The following is a 13,617-nucleotide window of genomic DNA, read 5'->3' on the forward strand; positions in this document are numbered from 1 at the left end:
TCTCTCTCTCTCTCTCTCTCTCTCTCTCTCTCTCTCTCTGTGTGTGTGTGTATGTGTGTGTGTGTCTGTCTCTCTGTATGTATATATATATATATATATATGTGTGTGTATGTGTGTGTATGTGTATGTATATATATGTGTATATATGCATATTTAGGGAGACACAAAAAGTATAAATAGAATACAAATACAGTATCTATATATTAATAATTACTAAAATATCTGAAATTTATGAAAATTTTGAAATGTATGAAAGTTCACATTTTCTTAACTCCATGCTAAAATGAAAACAACCAGTATATTAGTTAAATTATCTTGGTGACACTATAAACCATTCATATGAAAGAAAAGCATATTAACTTCCAGGAGGGCTTTATTGGGTTTTCTACAGTTTTAATTGCTTGATTGTATGTCTTCTTCTTGAATAAATATCTTGTGTTGTGGAGGATGTGGGCCATAGAATATTCAGGATTGTGTACATGATAACTGCCACCACTCATACCTCTGTGAAAAAAAAGTACCAGAGCAACCATTTAAAGGAACCTGTTTATGGATAATTTTTAGTGATTTACAAGAAGTCTTAGATACTGAGCAATGAAAATAAATCTTGCAAGGAAAAATGTCTTCTTGGTACTTTGTAAGGATGACTCTCTTTACAAAACGTTTAAAAGCAGAAACTGCACCGTGATGTTGAGAATCCAATGACTTGGTATTGTGAAGTGATGACCCAGAGTCCCCATTGAAGTTGTTCCCACCTTCTAAAGAACACACTTGAAAAAAGTGTCACAATAAATTATATTTTTTCCTGAATTTGTCACAATCAGGCTGTGGTAAATAATATTGCCTTTCCTGAACAAAATGAGAAAATTTAAACAAAGGCTAAACAGATTCTGTTTCTTTGCATCTCTGGTATCAACTCTGAGACAAAGTGAATACATTTATCATCATCTGAGGTGAATAACTCCATCCAAAACGCACAAAAATGAAAGTGTGCCTAAGACCATAGAGGTGTCCTTGGTAGGTATCTGATAAAATGATGTAAACATCACAGAGTCATCACTATTAGCTTTAAAGACTCAAATGTAAGCTAAAGAGAACAAAAAGTGACAAGATGAGCCGGGCATGGTGGCACATGCCTTTAAACCCAACACTCAGGAGGCAGAGGCAGGTGGATTTCGGAGTTCAAGGACAGCCTGGTCTACAAAGTGAGCTCCAGGACAGCCAGGGCTATACAGAGAAACCCTGTCTCGAAAAGCAAAAAAAAAAAAAAACTGACAAGATGGAGGTGGTTCCAGAAATTATAGACTTATTCAGTATGAAACCATAGCCTAAATTTAGTCAAGGCTAAATTTGTTTTTATTGTTATCTCCTAACAACTTGAATCCCTTCTAGAAAATGAGTTGAAATATTCACTTCTACCATATTCATGTGTGTTATGCCATTCATGTATATTTCATATAAAAAAATTTATCAACAAATCCGAGAGTACATAGCCTTAAAGACCATGCACTAGTTTCCATTGTTGTTTTGCTGTTGTTGCTGTTATATGTTGTTGGTTTGTTTGTTTGTTTGTTTTTTAGATACAGTGTGTTTCTGTGTCTCTGTACAGTGATGGCTGTCATGAAACTTACTCTGTAGAACATGTTGTCCTAGAACTCCGAGTGATATACCTGCCACTGCTTCCTGAGTGCTGGTGTGTGCCACCACTGCTATGACCATAATTTTTTTTTTTTTGGTTTTTTGAGACAGGGTTTCTCTGTATAGCCCTGGCTGTCCTGGAACTCACCAGACTGACCTCGAACTCAGAAATCCACCTGCCTCTGCCTCCCAAGTACTGGGACTAAAGGCATGCGCCACCACGCCCAGCCCATAATTTTATAAGATTGATTGATTGTGATGGCTTAAAGAAGGCATTACACAGCAGGCAGGCAAGAGGCAGGACCAGATCTGGCTATCCTGACCACACTCATGTCTGCCATAATGATGGCTCGCTCATAGTATCCCTATTCAGGGTTGGCCCTACTGGGCTACCTCACAAGTTTTATAATTCCAATGTCTATAGGTAGCCAAGGGATTTATTTGCATTAATTGTGATTTTAAATGCACTTGTTTGACCATTATCAATCATATTTTATTAGAGCTTCAGTATACATTTTTTTATTATTATTGGGTATGTATTTTGTATTATTTAGTTTTATATTATTATTATTATTATTATTATTATTATTATTATTATTATTATTATGTGTATTTGTGGTATTACATGTTCATATATGTGCCATGAGCATGGTCATGAGGTTGTTAGAATTAAATGTTGAGTATTCTGCTCTCTCATTCTGTATCTCATTGTCTTGACACAGGGTCTTTCTCTGAACCTTGAAAATTTCTGCCCAACAGGAAGCCTCCATGCTCCTTCTGACTCCATCCCTGCGAGTACTGAAGTTGCAAATGTATATCTAACCACGCCCAGGTCTCACGTGGGTGCTGAGGATGTGAACTCAGGTACTCATGCTTACTGGAGGAGAACTGTTAGTGACTGAATCGGCTCCTTCCCCAAGCCTCTTACAGTGCATTTTCACTTGTACTGTGACATGCACATGAAGCCATATTGCTACTCAACATCTGCTGCATATTCCATGATCATTTCATTTTATCTCTACTTGCAAAAGTTAGCTTTCTTTTTATATCATTTTTTTATTTCTCTCTCTTGCATTTATGTATAGCTACGATTGTGCGGGTTCCTAGTCTTAATGTTCTAGATCACTGTTTTCTTTTCAGTTAACCTTTATTGATATTCAGTTCCTGTGTAGTGTATACCACTGGAATATTTTTACTTCTTTAATTTTGAGGTTAAAATATAGTTACATCATTTTTCCTTTTTTTCTTTCCCACAAACCTCCTGTATGCTTTTTCCCTGTTAGCTATTTTATTGTTTTAGTATGCATATATATTTTATGCAAAACATATATATGTAAAATATATGTATTAATATAAATATATATTCTTATATGCATGAAAACAATCTACTTAGTCCAAATAATGTTCCTTCTATGTATGTTTTCAGGACAGGGACAACAATAGACATGATAACATGGACAGGGTAAAGTCCACAGGACCTCAGCCTTATACACAGAATCAGAGGCAGCTGAGGAGTGCTGAGTTGAAAGAATAGTCTTACCCAGGGGAGAGCACATTAATTGGTTATCTAATACAAAATGTTCAGCCCAAAATTGTTAAGATAATAAAACCTATATGCTGCAACCCTATAGTGGTGGAACAACAATATGAACTAACCAGCACCCACAGAGCTCATGTCTCTAGCTGCATATGTAACAGAAGATGGTCTAGTCAGCCATCATTGGGAAGAGAGGCCCCTTGGTCTTGCAAACTTTATATGCCCCAGTACAGGGGAACACCAGGGCCAAGAAGGGGAAGTGGGTGGGTAGGGGAGCAGGGGGCGGAGGGTATAGGGGACTTTGGGGATAGCATTTAAAATGTAAATGAAGTAATACCTAATAAAAATTGGGAAAAAACAATAAATCTTTAAAAAAAAAAAGGCCTATGTGCATCTTAGGAAGTATCTACCTTGATAGTCCTAGAAAAACCACACCTTTGTGGGAAAATAATCCACATGTTTATTGTGTGTTCTGAATAGGGTCTGTTGAATTTCTGAGGGTTGATAAGTTTAATTATGCCATTTTATATTCAGGGGTTTGGACTTTGTTGTCGTGAATAATGCTATATTTCCCTGTATGTGTCATCTTTGACTGTTATTTTTTTCCTGGCAATACTTTATTCAACAAGAACCAAGAACCTTGGTTTATTACTTTTTCTTTCATAGAAGAACTATTTGTCTTCCAGGATTAGATATGATCAATATTTCTTGTATGCATGTGTCAAATGTCATGATGAAACATATTACTTTATATAATTAATAACTGCCAATAAAGTCCAAGAGAAAAGGAATATTACTGTGAATGTATATTCTTTAATTCACTAAATATTCCCGAATCTGAAAAATATTAAATTATGAAACACATTCTATAAACTTGTATTTACCTTCAAGAAATCAGAAGGGAGTCTGAAATTGGTGGTAATTTTATCACATACCTGTGAAATTACAAAAGGAAACTACAGGTACCTAGTACCGAAACAGAATGTCTAAGCCTGATCTTTGGGGACACTGGTCTTTCTAGAAGTTTCTATGACTGCAGTGATACTTGGAGAAGCTTGAAGTACTTTGTTGCAGGGAAGTTATTACATCATTGAAATTATTATAAATATTGAAAACTTCTAGGTCCAATATGCATACTGTTATATTCTGTGATTCACACTCTTTTAAACTACACACTATCTTAGAAGATGAGCAAGAATCTCAAAGCCTAGGGAAGGTATTGTGAAATGATGGCTCAGCAGGAAGAACCATGGCACAATTGATAACTAAGAAATATCCATCTGAATGCTCAGACAGGCATCACTTAGAAGAAAATGATTCTTTTCTTATATTTGGGGAGAATTTCACACAAGTACTTTGAACAGTGCTACCTTCTTCCTTCTATCACTTTCCCTACTACATCACCCTCAGTACCTCATGTCCTACTCTAAACAAACAGATCCATTGTGCTACCCATATGTGCAAGTCAAGAGGACTATTCACTGAATCATGGGAAATCTGCCCAAAGCCACACCCAAATGAAGATGACTCTCATACTGCCAGCATATCACCATTTCTCCTCCCCTACAGTCTCAGAAAGCATCATAGACAAGGAAGGGTAAAGTTGAACCAAAGTGTTTTAAGAAAAACAAAATGAAGAAATTTAAAACAGAATTAAATCATATAGACTCCTGGGTAAAACAAAGATTTTTTTAACAATATGAACTTAAAAGGATCCAGAGTAAGTCATGATGAGAATGTTATTTCATGAACAAAACAGGCTCACAGGTAAACGATCTATAAAAGTAGCATTAATAAATAATGAGCTTTTACCTCCACTAGTAACTTTTAATTGTCATTAAAACTACATAAATAACTTAAAAATTGAAAATGGTTTTTTGACCTTGTGTGTGAAATCGACAGACGGTCCCACAGTCCCCAGAGGACTCTCCACACCACAGGTGCCCTAGCACACCTAGGAACGTAGGATCACTGGGGAGTGGAACACAACATGTGTTCCAAACCAATCACGACGGACTTGTGACAGCAGCAGTAAGGACACAGGACTCAGGTTCCTTCTGATGGGTGCTGGTATACCTTGATTTCAAACACACCAGACAGCTTCATGGTCCCCAAAGGAGACACTATTTCCAGGCGCTGTAACACACCCAGGATCTTAGGATTTCAGGATACCAGGAGCTTGGTCACACCAGGATCTCAGGGTCTCAGAGGAAGCTTGACTGCCAAGAACTCTGACACACCCACAATCTCAGGTTCACAGGATCTCGGAATCACAATCAAAGCTGAACTCTGAGGAGTCCTGAATTGTAAGAAGGACAGGCTCCAATCAGATATATTGAGGGGAGCAAGCACTTGAGATAATCAGATGGCAGGAGGCAAGCATAAGATCAGAAGCAACAGAAACCAAGGTTACTTGGCATCATCAGAACCAAACTCTCCCACCATAGTAAGNCCTNGATACACCATCACACCAGAAAAGCAAGATACGGATCTAAAGTCACTTCTCATGATGATGATGGAGGACTTTAAGAAGGAAATAAATGACTCCCTTAAAGAAATACAGGAGAGCACAGGTAGACAGCTAGAAGCCCTTAAAGAGAAAACACAAAAATCCTTAAAGAGTTACCGGAAAGCACTACCAAACAGGTGAAAGAATTGAACAAAACCATCCAGGACCTAAAAATGGAAGCAGAAACAATGAAGAAATCACAAAGGGAGACAACTCTGGAGATAGAAATCCTAGGAAAGAANTCAGGAACCATAGATGTGAGCACCAGCAACAGAATACAAGAGATAGAAAAGAGAATCTCAGGAGCAGAAGATTCCATAGAAAACATGGACACAACAATCAAAGAAAATGCAAAATGCAAAAAGATTCTAACTCAAAACATCCAGGAAATCCAGGACACAATGAAAATACCAAACCTAAGTATAATAGGCATAGATGAGAATGAAGACTTTCAACTTATAGGGCCAGTAAATAAGTAAAAAGATAAAATTAAATTATTAATTCTCCACAATTAACCCAGGGATGCAGGAATCGTTCAATATACAAATGCCCAAAAATAAACCCCCACAACTACAGACCCTTGATCTTTCACAAAAATAAATCAAAAACCACACAGTTTAAAAAAGAAAACATCTTCAACAAATGGTATTGGTTTTACTGATTGTCTGCATGTAGAAGAAAGGAAACGTATCCCTATTAATCACCCTGCACAAAGCTCAAGCCCAAGTGGATCAAGACCTCAACATTAAACCAGCTACACTGAGTCTAATAAAAAAAGAAAGTAGGAAATAGCCTTGAGATCATCAGCACAGGAGAAAATTTTCTCAACAGAACACCAAGAGCTCAGGTTGTAAGAAAAATTCATAAATGTGACCTCTTGAAACTGAAAAGGTTTTGTAAGGCAAAGAACATTGTCAATAGGACAAAGCAGCTACCTACAGTTTGGGAAAAGATCATTACCAGCCATACAGCTGCTGATCGAGGGCTAATATACAAAATATATAAAGAACTCAAAAAGTTAGACTCAAAAACCAAACAAAACAAAACAAAACAACAAATTTTAAAAGGTGTACAGAAAACAGAGAAATCTCAATTTAAAAATCTGAAATATTCAACAAGCTCTTAAAGAAATGTTCAATGTTTGGTCTTTAGTCACCAGAGAATTACAAATCAAAACAACCTTGAGATTCCATCTCACACCAATCAGAGTGACTAAGAGTGACTAAGATCATAAATTCGAGTGAAAGAGCATGCTAGCTAGGATGTGAAAGCACTCTTTCATAGCTGGTGGGATTGCAAATTGGTACAACCACTCTGGAAATCAATCTGGTGTTCCTCAGAAAACTGGAAATAGTTCTTCTTGAAGACTCAGAAGACTATAGCACTTCTGGGCACACACCCAGAAGATGCCCCACCATACCACAAGTACACTTGTTCCAATCTCTTCTTAGCAATCTCATTTGTAATAGCCAGAAACTAGACATAACCCAGACGTCCCTCAACCAAAGAATGGATACAGAAAATGTGGTTCACTTATACAATGGAATACTATTCAGTTATTAAAAACAAGAACACCATGGATTTTACAACTAAATGGGTAGAACTGAGTAGGGTAACCCAGACCCAGAAGTACATGCCTGGTATATTCTCACTGATAAGTGGATATTAGCCAAAAAGTACAGAATATCAATGATATACTCCACACAGCCTAACAAGTTCAAAAAAGAAGGAAGGCCCAAGTGACAATGCTTCAATCTTACTTAGAAGTGGGAAGAAAATAATCATGGAAGGCAGAGAGAGGTGGGGACCTAGGTGGGAGAGGGGAGGGAGGCAGGAGAAGGGGACAGGATCAGGTACTGGGTGGAGACAGAGAAGAAGTCCAGAGGCACAAGAAGACTGAATGAAAATATGCAGCTGCTGTGGGCAGGGCATTGGTGGAACCTCTAGAAAATCTCAAAATCCCAGGATTGGGGAGGCTCCAAGGACACAATGTGACCTCATCCAAAATGTGTAACACTGGAGAGATGGAACGTAAAGAGACCACCTCCATTAGTTAGACATGGTTCCCAGTTAAGAGATAGGGACACCAACCCACCTTAAAATTTTTCCACCCAAACCTATTCCTGTCTGAAAAAAATGTAGGGACAGAATTTGAACAGAGACTGAAGAAATGGCTGACCATTGACCACCCCAACTCAGGATCCATCCTATGTCAGGCACCAAACCCTGGCACTACTACTGATGCAATTTTGTGTTTGCACACAAGAGCCTAACATGGCTGTCCTGTGAGAGGTTCTACCATCAGGTCAATGAGACAGATGCAGATACTTACAGCCAACCATTGCACTGAGTCTGGGAACCCATATATAAAAGTTAGTGAGAAGGATTGAAAGAACTGAAGGTGTTGGCAACACCATAGGTAGACCAACCATATGAGCTAACCTGAAACCCTAGGAGCTCCAGAAACAAAGAGTATGCATGGGCTGGTCTGAGACTCCAGACACATATGTAGCAGAGGAATGTCTAGTCTGGTCTCGGTGGGAAAGGATGAGCCTAATCCTGTAGAGACTTACTGACTGAAGGAAGGGGAATGTCAGAGGGGTGCACCCTCTAAGAGATGTAGTAGAGTGGGGATGAGGGGAAGAACTCTGGGAGGGGAGATCTGGAGGGGGCAAAATTGGAGGTGTAAATGAATAAATTTTAATAAAAATTTGTAAAATAATCATATTGGTATTAATCTTCATTAATATCTCAATTACGGTTAATTTTTCATTATCTTCCCCTGAGTTGGGTAGGTCTTCAGAAGGGGGAACATGGGTGTAGAACTATAAGGATTGGAGGGAGGTTTTTGTTCTGGTTTTTTGGGGGGGTGTTGGGTTTTGGGGTTGTTGGGTTTTTTGTTTGTTTGTTTGTTGACTGAAAAACTAACAGGTAGTTTAATCAACTGCCTATGTAGGTTTGGTGTGGTTTTGAAAACATTGTCTCTATGGAGTCTCTATCAGGGAGTCAGGGGACCCCTAATTTAAACCCATGCTTCAGTGCTAAGGGATTAGCTGCTGGAACTCTGTGAAGCATGATTTCAGTTTTTAGAGATGAGCTTGTGTGGTACAGTAATCACAGTCTCCAACATCAACAGACCAGGTAGAAGGATGCCAAAACAAGATCAGGGCTCCTTCTAGGTTGACCACTCTATCATGTATAACACTGACTCAATCTGGAGAGCTTTTCAGGAGGCCCTGGCTCCATCTGAAACCTATACAGGATCTGTTGCAAATAACAGTGTATGGGTCAACCTGACCCAGAACTGCATACTGGCTAAGATACAGCTTAGCCATTGACTGAGCTGATCATGCAATGATCCAGAAGTACTAGCCATCATTTTTGCTGTGAATGATGCATGCCATACATGACTTTGATAATATCTGCTTTTAAACAAATAAAATCTTTGATCACTAGGTGAACAATTCAGTACACCTGTTATGAAAAGAAAACAAAAACAGGAATGTATTTCACAAGAGAAGAATCAATTGTCAATTGAAGAATAATTAATTTAAAAATGGAAAATTAGTAGAATATTTCAATCACAGTACTTTTTCTCCTTTCCTTCATTTTTTTAGATTACTACTAAGATGAAAATATTTTTACTTTTTTGATTAAAATTGAATGAGACTTATAGAGCAGATAAAGAAGCCAACTAGGACTGTTGTCTTCCAGGGACAAATCTGTCAAAGGATCCACTCAAATACTAATACACAACTCCATGTAGTGTCCACTTGTAGCTACTTGGGAATAGGCACACTGGAAACTGTTTCTGAAAATGTCTACTTGTCAATTTTTAAATGTGTGTTAAAACAATAACAAAATAAGTAGGTTGCATATTCATAGGGACACCGTATCCATGGAAAATATGTAAGATGTCTTAACAAGAACCTTCAGGTCAAATTTTAAATTCATTATATTCTGAACATATGTCCTTTTTGTTCAAGTAACATACTTTTTATTAGATATTTTCTTTATTTACATTTCAAATGTTATCCCCTTTCCTGGTTTCCTCTCCAAAAATCCCTATCTCCTCCTCCCTCCCTCTGCTCACCAACACACTCACTCCCCCTTTCTGGTCCTGGCATTCCCCTACAATGGGACATCAAGCTTTCACAGGACCAAGGGTCTATCTTCCCACTTCCGACAAGGCCATCCTCTGCTGCATATGTGGCTGGAGTCATTGGTCTCTCCATGTGTACTCTGGTTGGTGGTTTAGTCCCTGGGAGCTCTGGGGTCACTGATTGGTTCATATTGTTGTTCCTCACATGGTGCTGCAAACCCTTTCAGCTCCTTGGGTCCTTTCTCTAGCTCCTCCATTGGGGACCCTGTGCTCATTCAAAAGGTTGGTTGAGAGTATCCACATCTGTATTTGTCATGCATTGGCAGAGCCTCTCAGGAGACAGCTGTATGAAGCTCCTGTCAGCAAGTGTTTGTTGGCATCCACAATTGTGTCTGGGATTGGTGACTGTATATGTGATGGATCACCAGGTGGGGCAGTCTCTGGATGGCCTTTCCTTCAGTCTCTGCTCCACACTTTGACTCTGTATCTCCTCCCCCTCCACAAAATTCTAGGAATTTTGTGACCTCTTCTAAGAAGTATCGAAATATCCACACTTTGGACTTCCTTCTTCTTGAGCTTCATATGGTTTGTGAATTGTTATCATGGGTATTCTGAGCTTCTGGGCTAATATCCACTTATCAGTGAGTGCATACCATGTGTGTTATTTTGTGATTGGGTTACCTCACTCAGGATATTTTCTAGTTCCATGCATTTGCCTAAGAATTTCACAAATTCATAGTTTTTTAAGATTTACTTATTTATTATATGTAAGTACACTGTATCTGTATTCAGACACTCCAAAAGAGGGAGTCAGATCTTGTTACGGATGGTTATGAGCCATGTGGTTGCTGGGATTTGAACTTAGGACCTTTGGGAGAGCAGTCGGGTGCTCTTACTTGCTAAGCCATCTCTCCAGCCCCACAAATTCATAGTTTTTAATGCTGAGTAATATTCCATTCTGTAAATGTACCACATTTTCTGTGTCCATTCCTCTATTGAGGGACATCTGTGTTCTTTCCAGCTTCTAGGTATTATAAATAAGGAGGCTGCTATGTTCATAGTGGAGCATGTATCCTTATTACATGTTGGAGCATCTTCTGGGTATATGCCCAGGANTGGTATTGCTGGGTCCTCAGGTAGTACTATGTCCAATTTTCTGAGGAACCGCCAGACTGATTTCCAGAGTGGTTGCACCAGTTTGGAATCCCACCAACAATGGAGGACTGTTTCTCTTTCTCCACATCCTCACCAGCATCAGCAACTCAGTCACCTGAATTTTTGGTATTAGCCATTCTGACTAGTGTAAGGTGGAATCTCAGGGTTGTTTTGATTTGCATTTCCCTGATGACTAAGGATGTTGAACATTTCTGTAGGTGCTTCTAAGACATTCAGTATTTCTCAGTTGAGAATTCTTCGTTTAGCTCTGTACCCCACTTTTTTTTAAAGATTCATTTATTATATGTAAGAACATTGTAGCTGTCTTCAGACATTCCAGAAGAGGGGGTCAGATCTTGTTACGTATGGTTGTGAGTCACCATGTGGTTGCTGGAATTTGAACTCTGGACCTTCGGAAGAGCAGTTGGGTGCTCTTACCCACTGAGCCATCTCACCAGCCCTGTACCCCACTTTGTAATAGGGTTATTTGGTTCTCAGGAGTCTAACTTCTTGAGTCTTCTGTATATACTGGATATTAACCCTCTAACAAATGTAGAGTTGGTAAAGATCTTTTCCCAATCTGTTGGTTGACATTTTATCCTATTGACAGTGTCCTTTGCCTTACAGTAACTTTGCAAATTTATGAGGTCCTATTTGTCAATTCTTGATGTTAGAGCATAAGCCATTGGTGTTCCGTTCAGGAAATTTTCCCCTGTGCCCATGAGCTCGAGGTTCTTCCCCACTTTCTTTGCTATTAGTTTCAATGTATCTGATTTTATGTAGAGGTCCTTGATCCACTTGGACTTGAGCTTTGAACAGGGAGATAAGAATGGATCAATTTGCATTCTTCTCCATGCTAAACACCAGTTGAACCAGAACTATTTGTTGAAAATGCTGTCTAGTTGGGTGTAGTGGCGCATGCCTTTAATCCTAGCACTTGGGAGGCAGAGGCAGGTGGATTTCTGAGTTCAAGGCCAGCCTGGTCTACAGAGTGAGTTCCAGGACAGCCCGGGCTAAACAGAGAAACCCTGTCTCAAAAAAAAAAAAAAAAAAATCTGTCTTTTTTCCACTGGATAGTTTAACTCCTTTGTCAAAGATCAAGTGACCATAGGTGTGTGGGTTCATTTCTGGGTCTTCAATTCTATGCCATTTTTTTTAAATTGGTTGTTTCACTTGTTTACATTTCAAATGTTATCCCACTTCCCAGTATCCCTAACCCCAACCCCTATAACATCCCCCTCACAACTGCTTCTCTAAGGATGTTCCCCATGTGTGTGTTCTTTTGTGATCCCATCCACTCCTGCCTCAACACTCCAGCATTCCCCTTTCCTGGAGAATAGTGTCTGGGTTTGGTGACTGTATATGGGATGGATCCCTAGGCGGGGCAGTCTCTGGATGGCCTTTCCTTCAGTTTCTGCTCCACTATTTGTCCCTGTATTTCCTTTAGACAGGAGCAGTTCTGGTTCAATATTTTTGACATGGGTAGGTGGCCCCATCCCTCACCTAGGGGCTGTGCCTAACCTCTGAATATGATCTCTACAGGTTCTCTCTCAACTTTGTTGGCTATTTCAGCTAACGTTATCTGAGTTCGGTCCTTGGGGCCTCTTGCTTTCCTGGCATCTGGGACTTTGTGGTGGCTACCCCCAGTTCCACACCCCGCCCCCACTACTACACACCTCTATTCAATTTCCTGACCCTCTGTATATCTCCCCTGTCTACTCCCCCTTCTTCCCTTCCCCTCCTCTCTCCCTCCCAAGTCCTTCTCTCCCTCTATCTCCCGTGATCATTTTGTTCCCCCTTCTAAGTAGGACACAAGCATCCACACTTTGTTCTTTCCTTCTACTTGAGCTTCACATGGTCTGTGAGTTGTATCTTGGGTATTCCAACCTTTTTTCCTAATATCCACTTGTTAGTAAGTACATAGTATGTGTGTTCTTTTGTGACTGGGTTACCTCACTCAGGATACTTTCTAGTTCCATCAATTAGCCTGTGAATTTCATTGTTTTTTTTTTTTAATAACTGAGTAATACTCCATTGTGAAAATGCCCCACATTTTCTGTATTCATTCCTCTGTTGAGGGCAATCTGGGTTGTTTCCAGCTCCTTGCTATTATAAATAAGCCTACTATAAACATAGTGGCACATGTGTCCTTGTTATATGTTGGAGCAACTTTGGTGTATATGTCCAGGAGTGGTATACCTGGGTCTTCAGAAAGTACTATGTCCAATTTTCTGAGGAACTGCCAGATTGATTTCCAGAGTGGTTGTACCAGCTTGCAATCCCACTAACAATGGAGGAGTGTTCCTCTTTCTCCACATCCTCACCAGTATCTGCTGTCACCTAAGTTTTTTATCTTAGCCATTCTGACTGGTGTCATTTCCCTGATGACTAAGGATGTTGAACATTTCTTTAGGTGCTTCTCAGACATTCAGTATTTCCCAGTTGAAAATTCTTTGTTTAGCTCTGTTCCCCATTATTAAATAGGGTTATTTGGTTCTCTGGAGTCTAACTTCGAGTTCTTTGTATATATTGGATATTAGACCTCTATCAGATGTAGGGTTGATAAAGATCTCTTCCCAGTGTGTGGGCTGCTGTTTTGTCCAGATGACAGTGTCCTATGCCTTACAGAATTTTTTCAGTTTTATGAGATCCCATTTGTCTATACTTGATCTTGAA

General features: G+C 39.3%; 1 protein-coding gene across 1 annotated transcript in view; it reads left to right on the top strand.

Moving 5' to 3' along the window:
- The window catches only part of Adgre3 (adhesion G protein-coupled receptor E3), an 89,421-nt gene extending 86,121 nt beyond the window's left edge, over positions 1-3,300 (top strand). The window contains exon 17 of the mRNA XM_021218322.2: positions 2,361-3,300. Coding sequence (XP_021073981.1) covers positions 2,361-2,540 — 180 coding nt within the window. The 3' untranslated portion in view covers positions 2,541-3,300. The remainder of the gene's footprint in view (positions 1-2,360) is intronic.
- Positions 3,301-13,617: the final 10,317 nt, after the last annotated feature.

Source organism: Mus pahari, chromosome 18 (genome assembly GCF_900095145.1).
Source record: "Mus pahari chromosome 18, PAHARI_EIJ_v1.1, whole genome shotgun sequence".
Lineage (NCBI taxonomy): Eukaryota > Metazoa > Chordata > Mammalia > Rodentia > Muridae > Mus > Mus pahari.